At 44.4% G+C, this 19,404-nt stretch overlaps 1 protein-coding gene across 2 annotated transcripts; it reads right to left on the bottom strand.

Moving 5' to 3' along the window:
• Positions 1 to 621: 621 nt before the first annotated feature.
• On the bottom strand, positions 622 to 19,404 carry LOC139407116 (E3 ubiquitin-protein ligase TRIM9-like). 2 transcript variants are annotated; one of them, XM_071150514.1, is made up of 11 exons: positions 18,571 to 19,404; positions 12,020 to 12,115; positions 11,194 to 11,316; positions 8,676 to 8,786; positions 7,227 to 7,380; positions 6,457 to 6,525; positions 6,058 to 6,218; positions 5,551 to 5,689; positions 4,032 to 4,335; positions 2,236 to 2,398; positions 622 to 728 (listed from the first exon to the last, which is right to left on the bottom strand). In XM_071150514.1, the coding sequence occupies exons 1-11, from the start codon at positions 19,327 to 19,329 to the stop codon at positions 678 to 680; spliced, it is 2,130 nt and encodes a 709-aa protein (XP_071006615.1). In that variant the 5' UTR covers positions 19,330 to 19,404; the 3' UTR covers positions 622 to 677. The 2 variants fall into 2 exon arrangements, with proteins under 2 accessions (XP_071006615.1, XP_071006616.1); XM_071150515.1 differs by lacking the exon at positions 6,457 to 6,525.

Raw genomic sequence — 19,404 nt, 5'->3', positions numbered from 1 at the left:
TCTGATTTGTCCCTTATACTGATTTGTCCTTTATACTGATCTGACCACCTTTACTCTCTTATTGAAAGCGAGGCTGCGGTGAAATCCATTTCAATTTCATGAAATTGAATTTATAGGATATAAAATCCCCAATACGTAATTTTCAATTGAGCAGAATTGAAACTGAATTTACTCCAACTCTGGCAAGGCTTTGTAAAGTTGAAAAGATAGTACAGTATATCACCAATAATATGTCTGAGGAAAGCTCTATTAATCTCTACTTATGAGTTAGATAGGCAGACGTTCAGTTTCCTCTAAAGAAATAGGAGTATACAAACTCTCTATGAACTAACCTGAGAGAAGAAGATGAATACAGTAGAGACATTGTACTGTAGGGCATCTCATAACTCTACCCTAGTATGGGATTTTGTTTCAGAGATGCACTTCATTAAAGCACCCGGTGGCATTTTGACTGTAAACACAGAATCTGATTGTACGGATTGAGATGAAATTAAGACTTGGAAAATTATTTAAAAAACAATATAATTGATGTACAAAAGTCCCTTGTATATAAGATTCCCTCTAAGGGTGATATTTGATCATAGGCATTGAACAGTAGTAGTACTAAGGGGGGGGGGGGTGGAGCAGGAGGAATCCATGTTGACATTGGTGGGACTGTGCCTAGACACCTTGGGAGGCTACTGCTGCTTAATATTCTTTGGCACCTCCATTCCTGTTAGTAGGGTCACCTGCGAAGGACAAACAATTCCAAATGAGTTCATGACAGATTAAACTGCTGACTCGAGCTCCAGGATTTGAACCACAGTGCTCAATAACTCAGCATGATGTATATTTGCTGGTTAGTAACAATTCAAAAATACAGTGGGGCAAAAAAGTATTTAGTCAGCCACCAATTGTGCAAGTTCTCCCACTTAAAAATATGAGAGAACTGTAATTTTCATCATAGGTACACTTAAACTATGACAGACAAAATGAGAAGAAAAAAATCCAGAAAATCACATTGTAGTATTTTTAATGAATTTATTTGCAAATGATGGTGGAAAATAAATATTTGGACAATAACAAAAGTTTCTCAATACTGTTATATACCCTTTGTTGGCAATGACAGAGGTCAAACGTTTTCTGTAAGTCTTCACAAGGTTTTCACACACTGTTGCTGGTATTTTGGCCCATTCCTCCATGCAGATCTCCTCTAGAGCAGTGATGTTTTGGGGCTGTTGCTAGGCAACACAGACTTTCAACTCCCTCCAAAGATTTTCTATGGGGTTGAGATCTGGAGACTGGCTAGGCCACTCCAGGACCTTGAAATGCTTCTTACGAAGCCACTCCTTCGTTGCCCGGGCGGTGTGTTTGGGGTCATTGTCATGCTGAATGACCCAGCCACGTTTCATCTTCAATGCCCTTGCTGATGGTAGGCTTTGTTACTTTGGTCCCAGCTCTCTGCAGGTCATTGTGTGGTTCTGGGATTTTTGCTCACCGTTCTTGTGATAATTTTGACCCCACGGGGTGAGATCTTGCGTGGAGCCCCAGATCGAGGGAGATTATCAGTGGTCTTGTATGTCTTCAATTTCCTAATAATTGCTCCCACAGTTGATTTTTTCAAACCAAGCTGCTTACCTATTGCAGATTCAGTCTTCCCAGCCTGGTGCAGGTCTACAATTTTGTTTCTGGTGTCCTTTGACAGCTCTTTGGTCTTGGTCATAGTGAAGTTTGGAGTGTGACTGTTTTAGGTTGTGGACAGGTGTCTTTTGTACTGATAACAAGTTCAAACAGGTGCCATTAACACAGGTAACGAGTGGAGGACAGAGGAGCCTCTTAAAGAAGAAGTTACAGGTCTGTGAGAGCCAGAAATCTTGCTTGTTTGTAGGTGACCAAATACTTATTTTCCACCATAAATAGCAAATAAATTCATTAAAAATCCTACAATGTGATTTTCTGGATTTTTTTCTAATTTTGTCTGTCATAGTTGAAGTGTACCTATGAGTGTACCTATGATGAAAATTACAGGCTTCTCACATATTTTTAAGTGGGAGAACTTGCACAATTGGTGGCTGACTAAATACTTTTTTGCCCCACTGTATATATATATGTGTACAGCCTATGCAGTTTAGCACATACTTAATCTGGAGATTCATTTCATTTCTAAATTAATCCGATAATCCTTGAATTTAGAGACAAAACTATCTGAATGAATTTCTGAAACCTAATCAGCTCTGTCTGACTATCAGTGCTCACCTGGACATTTCTGTTGATGCTGACAGCAGGCATGAAGACTCCCTCCAGGTTCTCAAAGGCCACGGGGCCATGCTGCTCTTTGTTGATGAAGAATGTTAGAGTGTACTTGTTCAGGTCTAGCAGGATGCCCACAGTGGCACCCTTGGAGATGCCCCCCTCGGCCCTGCAGAACACACACACAGAGTCTAGGCCTAATGTACTACATCAAAACAGCTCACACAGGCCCTTTGAGAGTGGTCTGGGATCTCTGATGGGTAGAGGGATCCCAATGAGTCCAAAAACAGTATGGAGCAAATGGCTTTCAGCGGAAAATCGTTTTCTCTATTCATGACATTAGATTTGACCTAATTGCTAAATCTTTCATGTTTGTATGTGGGCTATGTGTGATTTGATGTACAGTAAATCCCTAATATATTTGGAATACTTGTTGTCCAACAAATATATGAAAACATTTCCAAGCTTCTCCTTCAGAGTGTATATATTTTCTCCCTTCCAATGGAATAAAGAAAACAACCTGAGACACTAAGTCCATAAACGCATCCGTATCCAAACATCTGAAACACTTTGGCAGTGCAAAGCCACATGTAAATAGTTACACTCAAACCAGTCAACTCATTGGAAACCCCAAAAGCCAGCAGTGTTTTAGTTTTTGAGAGTGAGCAGCTCAAACAACAAAATGTTGGACGTGTGAAAGTGTGCCCCCAGTCAAACAGCTATGTCACAAAGCTAACTGGGCTCTACAAGGGGTTCCAGAGAAATCCGCTAGGCTAAAGAAACAAACAAGCAGGATTGCGGCACGATCAGCCTTTGGTGATTACCTGACATACAGTACATGTATCGTTGGCAGTTTAATGAGGGAAATGAGTGAGTCATTGTGGTTGATAGGCTCCAATGTAACAGCTGACAGGAAGATACATAAATGAGGTTGGTGAAACCAAAAGATGGTGTGCTATGAAAGACAAAAACAGGGAAACTCTTTAATCAGCGACTGAAAATAGTTAACTACTACTGTATTATTGGTTTAACGAGGAAGGAGGATTCTGCTCTGGATATTCATGTCCCTGGGGCTACTGTAGGTTGCTAAGCCAGTGGCCTCTTTGTCTTTGAATCTACGTGTAATATTACTCTGTGTTACCCTGTGTAAAAGTAAATCAAAACGGATATTCACAAAACATAAGAGCACTGCCCGAGAATAATCGCTTCCATTTACAACTAACTGCCTGTCACACCCTGATCTGTTTCACCTGTCTTTGTGCTTGTCTCCACCCCCCTCCAGGTGTCGCCCATTTGCCCCATTATCCCCTGTGTATGTATACCTGTGTTCTCTGTTTGTCTGTTGCCAGTTTGTCTTGTCTCATCAAGCCTAATCAGCGGTTTTTCCTGTACTACTGTTTTCGCTCTAGTCCCTGTTTTCTAGTTTTCCTGGTTTTGACCATTCTGCCTGCCCTGAACCTGCCTGCTGTTCTGTACCTTGTGACACTGCCCTGGATTACTGACCTCTGCCTACCCTGAGCCTGCCTATAGTTCTGTACCTTTCGGACTCTGGATTACTGACCTCTGCCTGTCCTTGACCTGTCATTTGCCTGCCCCCCTGTTTTTGTAATAAACTTTTGTTACTTCAAACTGTCTGCAACTGGGTCTTATCCTGAGGTCTGATACTGCCTGCCAAGTATTGCAAGTGCGTACGTGTTTTAGTCCTAACAGTATGACACACAAAGCATATGATGGCTATTTCTAAACTCTGAAGCTGTGGAGGAGCAGGAGTCAGCCTTCCTCCCCAGAGATGTGTCACCTACCTGTTGGTGTGGGAGTTGTTGTGCATGAACCAGCTGCGGTTGTTGTCCACGTACATGGCCCAGGCCTTATCATCCTTCCCCAGCATCATGTCCTTCATCGTATTGATCCTCGCCACCCCGAACGCAGGGTCCGGGTGGTTGTCATAGCGATCCACCCTGAGCTCCCAGTAATGGACCCCTTTGGAGAAGGCGGCTGTCCCCAGGACCACACGGTCATCGTAGCTGTTGCAGCTCACTGTCCGGTTCTCATTGGTCAACATGATGTCCCTGTGAGCCGAGGTGGGGTCGAATGTGAACCAGGCCACTGCAGGAGAGACAAAGTAGAGCAGTAGGAGGAGTCAGAGAAAGATAAGAGCATTTCCAGGTCTCTAGGGCATGGCTGTCTGAGTGAACCTCATTGGAGGATGGAGCCCCATGAGAGCATGAAACATGATGCCATTATAGAACGGCACGGTCAGCTAGGACCCCATGCTGGGCAGCATACTGTGAGATGACACATGAAATATTCACAAAGCAGCACAATGAAAAATTCTACTTCTCATTTAAAAGTCAAGCACAGGATTCATTTTCATTCAGCAGCTCCTTGCCCATAAGGCACTGCTGTGTCAAACCATTGCAGTGTATTGCCTTAATTAGCCCCATTCCTCAAAGAGGCACTGCTATGTTAGAATAAACAGTTAACTGGCACACGATAGGCACTCACTAAGGCCTCCACATGCAGAGATCCATTGTTATTGCAGCTGGCAGAGCCAGAGCTGGAGCCGCCTGTACTCTGCTCAGTCTAAACTCTCTCCTTGTCCCGCTGCTCTGTCAGCTCAATCAATGGCATCAACAACCTATCCTCTCTCCCTCTCCCTGTCCCTCCCTCCACTCCCCATCCCAGTAATGGGAGGACAGGGAGAGGGAGGAGAGGGAGAGAGGATAGGCAGTTGATGCCATTGATTGAGTGCAAGGCATGGAGGGATGGACGGGGAAAGCACGGCAATGCGCTGACAGCTGGCAGGCTAGAGTAATCACAGTCTGGCACGCTCTCGCTGTGATACTTTGCTAAACTGCGAGACCACTTCCACTGTCTGTCAGCCCTATATCAGGACTGGACACCTCTTTAGTGGAGCTCCTTCAGCTCTGGCTCTGCCATGGTGTTTACTGCTCTAAACCTGGAGGTTTCTGGGGACCCAGAGCTGACTAGTACCACCACACCCAGCCAGGACAGTGACAGATTGCACCAGTCGCCTTCCATTAAAGTGGGATCTGGGATACCATTGCTGTGGATTAGAACTCCGTAGTTGAGGACACAAACAAGAGCGTTGATGGGAGGGCGAGGCTTTGTCGGCAAACAGCAGGCCTGGATGTCCCAGAGGACGAGCTCGGCTCAGGAGCGGTGAATAAAGAGTATCATTCTGTACCCCGCACACTAATTAAGCCTGGTGTCCCCTGGTCCCCAGTTGGGTGGGGCTCTTCCTTCCCTTTCATGTCTACAGTTAGGTCAACACAAAGTGAGAGAACACAGAACACCCACCATCAGATGTCTTCAGCACCACAGTCTTGCTATAGGGCCCCACTCCGGTGGAGTTGTAGGCCTTGACTCTGGCGTTGTAGGAGCTGTTGAAGTGGAGGCCGTCAACAGTGCACACAGTCTCCTTCCCTACATACACCTCCTGGGACACAGAGACATACAGTACAGCACAGGACCATCTGGCGTTAGTTAGAGCTCTGACTGCAGCATGTGCACTATGAATAATAAAATATGTGGCAGAGGCGACAACTGTTATCTATAGGAAACGGGTATGACACCCTACTGCACATAGAATTACAGTGCACCTGCATTACAGAAATGAGCCTGGCTAAATAAAACACAGCTCATGCAAACCTTTCATTGCATAATGAGCATCAAACGTTTACATTCTTTGACTTAATCTACTGTTAAAACACCCGCCCGTGAAGTGCTCCACCCTAGTGCCAGACTACATGGAGCGTCGGACATGATGACACGTTCTCTAATGTGTGAAGTGAAGGATTATCTGACCCTGTATTGACCCCCGTTGCCGTCATCCAGCTCCAGGATGTAGCCTTCGATGGGGTTGCTAGGGTGCACAGTGACCCTCCAGGCCAGGGTGGCACTGTTGTTGCGGGTGCAGCACTTCTCCAGCTGCAGCAGGGGGGCCGGGGGCACCGTGGCAGACTCCACTTGAATAGAAACGGATGGCAGGAACACCACAGAGGAGTTAACATCTATCTCTGCATGGATAGGTTGTGGTTGATAGTTGTTGTTGTCAGGCAGGTAGGAATATTGTCAGGGAAGAGTGCGGTAAAACATGCATGGGAGGAGAGCACTCTATCCCCTTAACGTGGTGGGCTGGTGTGGGCTGGCAGGTCTCAAGGAGGAAAAGGGGATTTGGATGATCATATAGCAACTCTGAAATACCTCCTGCGCTCTCCGTCTCTTTCAATCCACCTGCATGCATTTGTTTCAATAATGGAGTCTCCTGTATATCTGAAACATGATATTGGACATGGGTTGATGTGTGGTGCTTGACTTAGTTTGCAACATAGTGGAACTGATCAACTACTGTGCTTTCTCAGGGGAATGCTGGTTACATTTCCCCTGGTTTCAAATCTCATTTGGTTTTACATGACGTTGTATTTGGAGCAGACTAAGATGGTAACTGTGTACGGGAAAATCTTGTCTGCTTCAGTAGACAGATGTGGAAAAGTGTTGGAGCGAAATGAAATACATCGTATTTATATGACAAATATATCCTGGTATTCTAGGACATTGTCAGGGGATACTACAAATCTTCCTCAGGTTTAGTCAAGCACAATATTTAAATAGACGAATGAAAAAATTGCTCTGGACACGTAGTATGTTTTAATCAGATACTCAGAATATTGAACATGTGTGAAACATGGAGACCTTTTTGGTCAGTTTTGCAAAAGCATTTTTTTCCACTTCACCAAGCTATAAAGCACAGAATGAGTGCAGGTTATGCATAAAGCAAGAGACAAGTGCGTCTACTTAACTGCTGAACAGCCATACAAAAATACATCACAGGCACACTTGAAAGAGGAGTCCACTGCAAGACTATCTAACAATGTAACAATATACTGTATGAAAATGTGTACGAATAGACTCAACACTACGCAAACAGTAGCAAGTATATGAATATGACTTAGAAATGAACACATATAGGTTACCTTTGCTCTGGACAAAGTCCAGCTGTAGTATGGTCTGCAGCAGGGGGTCTGTGTTCAGGGTCAGGTCAAACTCAGGACCCACCTTGGGCTCCAAAGCCCCTTTGACCCACTGGTCCTGAGACGACGTCACACGTTTGATCAGCGCATCTGAGATCTACATAGAGACACACAGCAGGGGAGAACCGCTTCAAACCAGCTACAACTCCACTAAAAGGTTCAGCTACAGTGTAATATACTATTACAAAGTGCAACATGGTTTTAATGGACTTTTTATGGTTTCTCTGAGGCTTTGTGCTTCTGGAAAAATGCCACCTGGAAATGTGCTGCATTAAGGAATAGCCAACCCTGTAGGTTACCAGCTTTTGTCAGGATTTATATAAGCTTTTATGATACAAAGCACAGATTTTGTTCAGGGGTTATAAGAAACTGTACAATCAATATCACCATAAACATTTCAAGGGGGGAGAGAAGCACACATTTACAGAAGAGAGTCTTTCATCTCTATTTCGCCCTATTCAGACTGTTCTTTAAAAAAAAGAGGAGAATCAATGGCTTCCAGCTAATGGTGAGGGGAACTAAATACGACAAGTCAACGTTTAACTCAATGAAGGTGTCACATATCAATGTTAACCATTATCAGGTTAACCTTTATCAGCGCAAGTCAACGAGTATTGGTTTGGGATGACCTATTTATTACCTATTAAGTATCAATATCTTCATTCACATTTGGCCAACAACACATTTTAATCAACATCTTGCTACAAGCTTATCATATGCACTCTGAATCAATATTAATATTTATTAGTATAGTAAAATATATAAGCAGTTCTTTCAAAGGTCTTGATGTTAAGAATTTTTATGGCAAGAGTTTTCTAATGATCTTTAAATTATTTGTTATCAACCCGTTTTAGGAAATATATTTGGGAAAAATAGTTGTTGGCCTTAGCATTTAGCAGTAGGAAACAAGGACATCTGAGGGGAATGTGAGGGAAGTCAAGCAGGCTAGCCTCATCCACAGCCTGTCACGCATTGATCTGTTTCACCTCTCTTTGTGATTGTCTCCACCCTCCTCTAGGTGTCGCCCGTTTTGTTCCTCTAATCTACCAGCGGTTTTCCCCTTGCCCCTGCCCTGTCTATATTCAAGTTTTCCCAGTTTTGTCCTTTCTGCCTAACCTGACCCTGAGCCTGCCTGCCCTCCTGTACCTTTGCCCCACTACTCTGGATTACCGACCTCTGCCTGACCTGACCCTGAACCTGGCTGCCATCCTGTACCTTTGCCCCACTACTCTGGATTACCGACCTCTACCTGACCCCGAGCCTGCCTGCCATCCTGTAACTTTGCCTGCCCGTGTTCGAATTAATAAACTTTTGTTACTTCGACATGCCTTCGACATGATACAGCCTACTAGCAGAGCTCTAGCCCCAGTCACCCATACATCACTACTGTACCTGCAGGAAGCCACTGGGGTCGTTCTCTTTGATCACCTCCAGACAGTACTCCATCATGCCCGTGGTCTGACGCAGCTTCATAGTGCAGTGTGTGATCTGGTCACGCACCACCTGAACACAAGAGAAGCCAGGAGGACACAGACGGGCACCCTTTAATGTAATATTAATACTGGGCAGGCATTTCACACACATACAGACACAGACACACACACATGCACACGTACACACACATACACACACACGCGCGTTTTTCCTTTTGGCTAAACACAAAGCACTGGGGAGAATGGATTTGGGCGGGTGTCAAAGCCATTCATTCACAGCTAATTGAAATTCAGTGGACTGTCAACATTTTATGAGCCTTTGTTTGGGTAGACCACTTATACTAGCTCATGTGTTTAACTTATCTTTGCATTTTTTGTGAAAAAGTATGGATTTTTGTGTTTATAAGATTATAAATTAAAAGGTCAGAAAAGGTTGATTAATTGGAAGGTATTTAATCACTCTATCAAATCAAGCCTTAGAATTCAAAACTAATGTAAGAAATCATTAGATTAAGCCACTGACACATTCAGGCCATTAGCCTATCATTAATTAAATGTTCATAAATTATTCACCTGTCAACCGGTTTCATTATTTAAATAAATCTATTAAAATATTAAAAATTAAATAAGCATATAATGAACATTCTTGAATGGTAGACAGAATAAAATAACCCCAAAACATAAACAAACCAGAGGACAGTCATGTCTATCAAATCATAATTAATATACATTTAGGTAAATCAGATGATATATAAAAACTCAGATTGAATTTACTATATAATCCTTACATCATGCAACATTCAAACAATGCCACTCCAGCGGTCTATGGATTATGCCTGGACTAGTCTGTCACGAGTCACAAAAATGACTCTCTCCCTGGGAATGTGTAGTGTGGCGAAAGAGACCACTGATAAAAATACTGCTGACAGATTAATGGCTCGGATGAATTTAATTAGAGTAGAAAATGACGTTCCCCGGCACACAAACACAACACTCCAGACTATTGAACAGGGGAAACAAATGCCCTCCAGCTGGGATTGCAGGGTAAAAAAAAAACATTGTCCTGTAGATGACATAAAGTAGTTATTCTCAACAGATTACCGTCACAACTGTTCCTAAAAAAGGATTTCATCAAACAAAGCTCACAATCCAGGCTCTCTTGGCTGAGAGTTGAGGAAAGACTGACTGCATCGCTTCTTGTTTTTATAACAAACAATCATGTGTTGGAAATTCCAAATTATTTGCATAGTCAATTTACACACAGCACTGACACACATGCCACCAGACATGCCACCAAATGTCTTTTCACAGTCCCCAGGTCCAGAACAAATTCCAAGGAAACGTACAGTATTATACAGAGCTGTGATCGCATGTAACTCCCTTCTAGTGAACAGCAAACCTGGTTTAAAAAAACAAATATAGCAACACCTCACAACGCCTTTCCCCATGTGACCTACTTGTTGTGCGTACAGTATGTACTGACATGTATGTGTAACTGATAGATACACACACTACATGTTCATGTACTTAAATGTATGTGAGTTGGATTTTGTCTGTAATGTATTTTTCTTTTGTGTGACTATTTTTCTTTTGTGTGACGGTATGACTAGCTGTCGCCATTGGCATTGGCTAATGGTGATCCTAAAGAATGTCATAAATCCAAGTTAATCACCAACCATCTATCTCCACCATACTGTGGGAGAAGAGATGTTATTGATACCGAATGCTGTCAAGACAATTGCTCTTTACTGGCGTTACCATATGGTTGTGTACTAAACTCCATAAAGCTCTTATTTTCCCATTGTAATCTTCTGAAAAGGACACATCAGTTTGACAGCCTTCATCATAGTGAAATGAAGAGACCTTTTTTTCTGCTGTGTGATGCTGCAACAGTCCTAGCTGCTCTTTAGCTTTAGCCCTGCTAAACACAACAGCTGTCCTCTGGAGCCCCAATCCCCCAGCCTGCACATTGAGCCTGGGCTTGGATCCATGTGACCCACTAAGAACTTAACACCAGCCAGCCTGCAGGCCCAGGCCCTCAGCTGAGGCTTCAGGGGGAGAAGAGAGGACAGAAATCTGCATCCAGATGCACCTCGACCTGGGCCAAGACAAGTTCACAACCTTGGATGCCCTTTGTGTCATGAAAGAGCTGCTAGCTGAGGTAAAAGAGGCAGTCTATCACTACTTAGGGTTGTAATATGAATAATATGTAACTATTGATCATCTGTGTTAAGTGTGCAAAGTATGGTTAACATGTCTGATGCAGAGAGAGTACTGTGATTATTGTTATCAATAAACCATGGCCCTGCTGTGTTTGTCCGCCCATCTGAATCCTGCCACCTGTATGTTACAGTCAACATGACCTTGTCCCCAGGATAATGGTGCACATACAATCTGAGCTTGGGAAGAAGTGTCTGGGGCAGTCAACATGACGTTGTTATCCAACAGCCGTCGCAGCGTCCATCCTTCTAACCCACCTTGAGCTTGTACTCCCTCTCCTTGGTGACCTTGGTGAGGAGCTTGGCTTTCTGCCTCGTCAGAGCCTCAATCAGGGCGTCACACTGAGCCACCAAGCAGGCCTCGAACTCCACCCCGTTCTCCTGCGAGGGACACAACACATCACATCGCTCAATAAAAGAACAGGGAGGTACAGGAAGGTACAGGGTGCTAGGGCCAGGCACAGAGGGGACGGGGGGCAAGGACACTAGCGGACTACATATGATAACACCACAGTGATTGCAGCTAAATCTTCCATCATCACCACTGCATATCAATAATTTACCTAAGCGCAGGTGAGATAGTGAATTCTATTCGAGCTACACTCTGCACCTCGGTTCAAGGATGAAGAAAATGGTTAGAGACTAACTCTACTGAGCTGAGCAGAGCTGGGATTTTACTCAAATACAATCCCCTCAACCCCAGAATAAGAGTCTTAATGCACAGACTGATAAGACATGGCAGTGCAGTAAGTCTATAAAAGCTGTGACAGGCTGGGGCAGTCTGTGTGGACAGCAGCCCTTTCCTACTTTAGCTCTTAGCGTGGTCACAAACAGAAACCTTTGTTCCCACCGGGCGAGAAGAAGTGCTTTGGATGTAGTGCCGGTGTTCGTTGCAGAATGAAAAGAGTCCAGAAAGTGACATTGTATGATTCCAGAGCATCCTTCCTCTTTCTTTTTAGTGTTTCGTTAAAGCCGACAGGCACAGGTAAGTAGGTTATGGGGAATGCAGGTTACATTGACATTTCTATACATGTTGACGTTCTCATTTGATCTACCAGACACATAATCAAAAAGAGAATGTTACCTGTATCTGCTGAAGCATGTTCTTCAACTGCATTAGGAATTCCTTGGCATCCTTGGCTTTATCTGACACACCGTTCAAAGCTTGGGAGAGTTGACACTGTGAATGAAAAACGGGCAATTATTAATCCAAAACTAATCAAAACACTCTCCGTGTCACTTCTCTAATATGTTATGATTAAAGCCAATTGTCCCAGAAATATATAGTATGGGCAGTAATTTATACTAATTAACACCATACTTAAGCCCAACCACACAGCAACGACCTCTGAGGTCATAGTAATCAAGGAGATTACAAATTCAAACGAGGGCCTCAAAACCATGTTTAGAGGTCAAACCTTCCAGCAGATCTGCTCTGAGCTGAGGCTCATGGACCATGAGTGAAGGGTAATCATGGTGTACACCAACCCTGCTGTGATCAATCTGGCCCGGATCCACACCTCCCTCCTCCCACCTCCCTCCCGCTCCTCCCACCTGCCCCTATTCCTCTGGGCTTCTCTATCAGTCTCAGTCAGGGCTTCTCTGGGGCTGGGCCTCTGTGGGCTGCGTGCGTCGGGTTCAGGAGGGACACAAATCAAGCCAGCCCTACACGGTTCATTAATGTGCCATCTGGCCCAGCAAGCTGTCTGTCCGCGCCGCTAACAAGGGGATGAGTGATTCCGCTCCCCTGTGTGGTTTCTTTCCACCAGGGCCCCAGCCACAGCTCCTGACAAGACAAGGGGGCAGTGTCAGCCCAGTGTTTATCGGCTCAGACCTTTTTCTCTCTGTGACACTTTGTCAGGGTGACCTCCAGGGGTCAGGGGGAGGGGGCTGGTAACCCTCCTATGGGGAGAGAGCCTGTTACTTGACAACCTCCTGCATATCACCAATTAATGTCCTTTCACTGGGTTGTCCTCGTTTATCCTAACAATGTATAATGTGAGAGTTTGATTCGATATGGACCAGAAGGATGCCACTGCTTCACATGAAAACATTATCAAGGGACCCATATCGTCAAGGTTTTATCAGTCTTGTCATGAGCCCCCCTTGTAAGATGTAGTTATTCTTTATGAGCTAATATTAAACTTCAGTGTAATTAGGATCGGGATGCTGCCCTCGTGTGGCTCAGAACTGGCAGTGACCTCATTAGTGTTGGTGGAATACAGCACCAGCCCCTTCACTGTCACTAAGGATGACAGGTCAGTTATAGCAGGAGAAACCTGTTAGAGTCATTTCCACTAGGCAGAGTCGTCAATTCAACGTCTATTCCACGTTGGTTCAACGCAACTTCGTTGAAATGACGTTAAAAAAAGCGTTGATTCAAACAGTGTGTGATCAGTGGGAAGGGTCATAAGATGAAAGGTGAGGCTCTATTTAAACGCCTCGTTTTAAAAAGTACCCCTCATTTTAAAATGTACCCTTTATTGTAAATGTATTTCCTCCAGACAAATAGGAAGAGGCATCCTTTTTCCTGACAGCAGCATTCTTCCTCTGAAAGAGCCCCAGTAATGTCATCAGAGAGAGAGAACACTTGAGTAATGTGCGTGACATTCAAGAGCAGAAGGTTTCAAGTAGGGGAGAAGGTGTGTTATCAATTTCTAACCCAGTGTTAAGGGATCGGAGTAAGACAATACATACAGTAGCTGCAGTGTTGATCTGCGGTGTTGACCTTGATTCCAAATGGGTCCTCAGGGACATGCCAGGAGGACTGGGTCAGATTCAGGAAGCCCCACCGCCTCCACCCCTTTCTTTTCCCCCTCTTTTTCCTCCATCTCCTCCATCTTCTCCTCCCTCACTCAGCAGCTGTGTCATTAGCGTTCCACATCTGGATGAGAGCAGAACCAATCTCCCTCCCCTGCTCAGCCTCACACAAATCCTCTGGCCGTGTGGCACACTGCTCCACCACTGATATTTTACAACATGGCCACAACAGCCATCACAGCCCAGCATGGCCAGCACAGCCCCCCAGGCAAATTAAGAACAACCCAAATAAAGCATGAAATCAGAGCACACACAATATTTACCAGTTTAGGAAAATCTCCAGAGGATGATTCAATTGAAAACAATTTATCAAATATTTATAGGATTTGCTACAATATATTGTGTGTATGAATATGCATAATATGGACACATTTTATGATATTAAAAACCAGCACAAATGACATTTGCAAGGAATAATTCATTCTTTCTTTTTTCATACTGTGACAGTGTTACAATCATTGACACACGCAAAGTATAACATCTATTTGACATATCGCATATTGTGAAGCTCGTTACATACATTTCAAAAGGTAGAGTCGTGATATCCATTAGGCCTCATTTTCAGCAACAGTCTGGTAACTTGCCTCCATGTATCCATGGTAACCCTTGAGGTATGCGCACACAGCACTACACTAAGGTCTTGTCCAAGCACTCATTCTTGCCTCTAAAAATAGCTCAAAATGATTCTCCTGTTCCTATGCCTTTTGTTACAGTAGTTGCACACATACAGTACACTCATCCTTTATGCCTGGCTACCCCATCACCAAACGCTTATTCAACACAACATGAACCAAGTCTAGTGTACTGGGTACTATGCAGCTAGAGTATGGCACAGCACAGATATTCAATGGGATGGGAGATACCGCACTGTACTTAACCTACATTCTGGAGCCAATGCCGTTGCAGGGTCTGGGAGAGGGGCTCTGTATGCCTGAGGCAGCAGAACAACCTGTCATTAGCTACAGTACCATCTGAATCTAGGCTAGCCGGCCAGCCAGCTGACCCGGCCAGACTCTGTGCTCTTACTTGGCTAGCCCCTTCCCGTACTGTACAAGCTGGGGGCATCCTCTCCTATATGAATCTCTTTCAATGGTCAAAACCACAGACTTCTGTATCTATTCTTATCCACATAACCGCACTGGAATGTAGCCCCATCCTCCATTATCCAATAGTACTCTACAAATGTGTTGATCAGATTCTATCCATGACTATGACATTGGTCCATAAATAGGTTGATGTAGTTCAAATGTAGGCCTTCCCAATATGTCATCCTTTCTCTTAATGACAGGATAACAACCCCATTTAACAAAATGTGGAATTGAAAAGAGAGGAACCATGGTTTCTTTCATCTCCTAAAAGGTTCTTTGTGGTCATGTATAATGTGCGGTATTTGGGAATTCAGGACAAAACTAAAGGACCTGAGTCAGTTGTACTGCTGAGTGGTTAGTGCTTTTTGAGGTCCGTTCGGTTTCGGTTTTATAATAAAAATAATAACGTTTTTTTCAATTTCGGATTCAAAATATTTTTGGGCACATTAAATGCACTATGCATTATGTGGGTTGAATGCTGTAACAACACAGAATAAAACAATTAATCCAATCCCGCGATGGTTGTGACTGCCCATTACTGCTTATCACTTATTAACCATCATTTATTCACATGACTTTATTTCTGTTGTTGTGTACATTACATTTGTTTTATTTGATGACTTTATCATTTCATTCCAAGTCATCATCTCATCTCTATAGAGCTGCTGCCTGTGCCGTCTGACAAAGTCACTATTTTAGTAGTTCTTCAAAGGAAATAAGGCATACTTTTATGACTGCTGAATACCAACTATCAAATCACTTTATGTATTTTCAGGTAGAGATACAGTACGTAGCTCGCGAAGCAACTGCTCTCTATCACTCTCAATCGTCTTCCGTCTCTTTACTGATGTCGGGTCAATAAGTTGTTAACACATATTTTTAAACACTGACATTTCGGTTAATTGCTCAGTACTAGTCGGTTGGGCCCTGCACTGGACTTGGCGGGGCCCAAATGCTCATGCCTGCTGCAGCCTGGTGAGCAATGCCCTGGCCTAGTGTACGCATGTGCAGAGTTTGGTACCAGTGTGTAGTGTGTGTGCGGGGGCATTAAATATACTATACACTGAATCTGGGTGTTTCTGCTTGGCTGCCCATAGGACATCCATAGGAAACTTCACTACCGTGACTTTTCATCCAAACGCTTATCTGAGGCTTATCGGCTAGTAAATACATATTCATGAGGTATTCCCAGCAAGCATTTTTGTCACTCACTCACACTGTCACTGTTAAAGGGGAGACAAATGCCATTGATACCCTAAGGCAGTCCCTTGTTTTCCGTTTGTTCCATTTGACATACTGTAAATAACATCAACACAACTTGACATTACTTTCAAATCATGTTTGTAAAAGCATCCCCCGAGGAGGAATATAAGATTGACTACTGAAGGTCCAGCAAAAAACGAATGGGGGCTCTCATTCACAGTGGACGTGGGTCAGCACACACAGGCGTCTCCATTATCAGTATCTCTGCAGTATGGAGGATGACAATTGCCTCTGAGACACAATCTATCTGTGGACATAAAACAATCCTCGGAGGAGTAGCCGTTCTCTCTCTCTCTCTCTCGCCTTTCAACACTGCAATCTCCAAGCCCTCCTACCCCAACTAACAGACTGGTTGTTGAATCTGTTCAACTGAGTTTTCTGTCAGATCCTAGAAGAGGACAGTCGATAGGAAAGCATGTCAGAGCTCGAGGGCGGATCTGGAGCTGTGGATGGGAAGGATTGTGAGTAATAGGTTTGTATTAGTCCCCAGTGTCACAACAAAATCCCATCCAAGTGACAGTGACATAGATAGCTGCCTGGTGCAGTGGAATCATTCAAGGGGAGGCATGCAGAGTAGACCCAAGCCAATATCTACAGTGAAGAGGGATAGTGTAGCTTCAAGAGGGCTCCGAGATAATTTGCCATAATAGTAGGCCAATACATTCGTGTCCTTTTCATCACCTAATGTCTCCCTCCCTCTCTCCCTCCCTCTCTCTCTCTCTCTCTCTCCCTCTCCCTCCCTCTCTCCCTCTCTCACACACACACACACACACTCCCTCCAACCTGAGCAGAGCTCACTTGACCATCCCATTCTTGCCAATACAGATCGTTGGCCATAAAACACTGCACAAAATGGACAGCATGCTGGAGTGTATTCGATCTCACTCGACCAGGAAATATATTAACGAAGCACTTCTGCATCTTGTATTTATAGGGCTCATCACTTATAAACACCGCTTCACACTTACAGTATGCGATTTTCATGGTCCATTCATGGTCCATTTGTGGGACAGTAGGCTAGTGTGATAAAGGTCAACTGTACTCATAACAACCCTTATCAGTGAGTGGGAAGGAGGCATGCTGTTTGATGGGAAGAATACCCCAGGACTCAACAAACTTCTACAGATGCACAATCGAGAGCATCCTGGCGGGCTGTATCACCGCCTGGTATGGCAACTGCACCGCCCTCAACCGTAAGGCTCTCCAGAGGGTAGTGAGGTCTGCACAACGCATCACCGGGGGCAAACTACCTGCCCTCCAGGACACCTACACCACCCGATGTCACAGGAAGGCCATAAAGATCATCAAGGACATCAACCACCCGAGCCACTGCCTGTTCACCCCGCTATCATCCAGAAGGCGAGGTCAGTACAGGTGCATCAAAGCTGGGACCGAGAGACTGAAAAACAGCTTCTATCTCAAGGCCATCAGACTGTTAAACAGCCACCACTAACACTGAGTGGCTGCTGCCAACACACTGACACTGACTCAACTCCAGCCACTTTAATAATGGGAATTGATGGGAAATGATGTAAATATATCACTAGCCACTTTAAACAATGCTACCTTATATAAATGTTACTTACCCTACATTATTCATCTCATATGCATACGTATATACTGTACTCTATATCATCGACGGTATCCTTATGTAATACATGTATCACTAGCCACTTTATACTATACTATGCCACTTTGTTTACATACTCATCTCATTTGTACATACTGTACCCGATACCATCTACTGTATCTTGCCTATGCTGCTCTGTACCATCACTCATTCATATATCCTTATGTACATATTCTTTATCCCCTTACACTGTGTACAAGACAGTAGTTTTGGAATTGTTAGTTAGATTACTTGTTATTACTGCATTGTCGGAACTAGAAGCACAAGCATTTCGCTACACTCGCATTAACATCTGCTAACCATGTGTATGTGACAAATAAAATTTGATTTGATTTGATTTGATTTGGACTCTCCAAATCACACAACATGTACGATTAGTGGCCCAGTTTGGCTTTTAATTTAATTGGTGAATTTGGGTGTGATAGCTCAATGTGCTTCTCTACTATCTATCAAAGTGTCAGTCTGCTTATAGGCATCCTATGCCTCTTCACCATGTAGTGGGCGCTGAGGAAACCATGGGGCACTGTTACACAGCGCCGGTGACCTATTCGCAAATTCAAATGGCAAACCCAGAGGTGTTGGCAGGAACAATCTGGGATAGAAACAGGAGAACAGTGACCTGACACTGGTGAGTCAGGCTATTGGGTTGCTTTTTTTTCTTTCTCTGTGATTAGGCTATACAGTGTTGCTGCCTGATTACTGTCAGTAAAGGCTACCACTGATGCACTCAGTTGGAGTGATTTAAAGGGCACTGATGACATGTGACGATGTGATGCTGCAGAGCAGCTTATTATGATGCTGGCCAAGGCCATCCCCACCAGCCTTCATCCTTACCTTGTGCTGTTTCCACATGGCAGCTAAAGGTTTTAAATCATGACTCCCGTGCTTGCCACCCTCAAGACACTTCATACACACTGGAGTCTTGCAGTTGACGCAGTACATGCTAAAGTTCTCCATGTCATGGTCTGCACACGTTCCCTGTTTGCGTATGGTGCCGGCGGGCATCTGCTGGCTTCCAGCCGCGGGCGATTGGGTCGGTGGCAGTAATCGATGTTTGGCCAGCGGTCCACGGGAAGGGTGGCATCGCTGCTGGCATGGTGTGCAGTAAAACACGTCGCACTGTTCGCACATCACAGTAGCATCGACAGGGTTGCGGTCACACAGCTGACATTTCACGTTGGCAGAGCGGTTCTGCTGATAACGAGACACGATCGCCTCCAGTAGCCGGTTACGTGGGAAGCCCCTCAGTCCCCGCTCATCCAGAGAGACACTACGGTGACAGAGAGGACACGTTATGGAGCAGTGGCGGTGCACCAGAGTCGGAGGAAACACCCGTATCCCATTTGGAGACTTGAGGCACGGCGTGTATGATCCATAGCCGCTGTCCGTTTCACTATACATGCTCATTTTGTCCATATCCAAATAATCGTAGTCCGAGTTCCCGGAGGCACGGTTTTGCGGAGGTGTTTCGCCTTCTGGGGTCTGTACAATGATATTTCGGGCGCACGCCAAACACACATTGTGTGAGCAGGGTAAAAGAATAGGATCCTTGAAAAGAGAGCCGCAAACGGGGCATTTTAATTCTTCATCCATCGTGTCTTCTATAAAACGCTCCTCACACAGTGCACAAGAGCAGCGATCAATGAAAACAGACCAGCACTATATGAC

The sequence above is a fragment of the Oncorhynchus clarkii genome, chromosome 4 (genome assembly GCF_045791955.1).
Source record: "Oncorhynchus clarkii lewisi isolate Uvic-CL-2024 chromosome 4, UVic_Ocla_1.0, whole genome shotgun sequence".
Classification (NCBI taxonomy): Eukaryota; Metazoa; Chordata; class Actinopteri; order Salmoniformes; family Salmonidae; genus Oncorhynchus; species Oncorhynchus clarkii.
The sequence above is the reverse complement of the archived record's forward strand: the minus strand, read 5'-3'. Positions and strand labels throughout refer to the sequence as shown.

Coding starts and splice junctions, on each gene's coding strand:
- LOC139407116 (XM_071150514.1), bottom strand. CDS start 19,329: ATGGATGAAGAATTAAAATGCCCCGTTTGCGGCTCTCTTTTCAAGGAT. Junction 8,787..11,193: donor AGAGGGAGTACAAGCTCAAG/GTGGGTTAGAAG, acceptor TCTTGTGTTCAG/GTGGTGCGTGACCAGATCAC. Junction 2,399..4,031: donor AACAACTCCCACACCAACAG/GTAGGTGACACA, acceptor TGTGTTCTGCAG/GGCCGAGGGGGGCATCTCCA.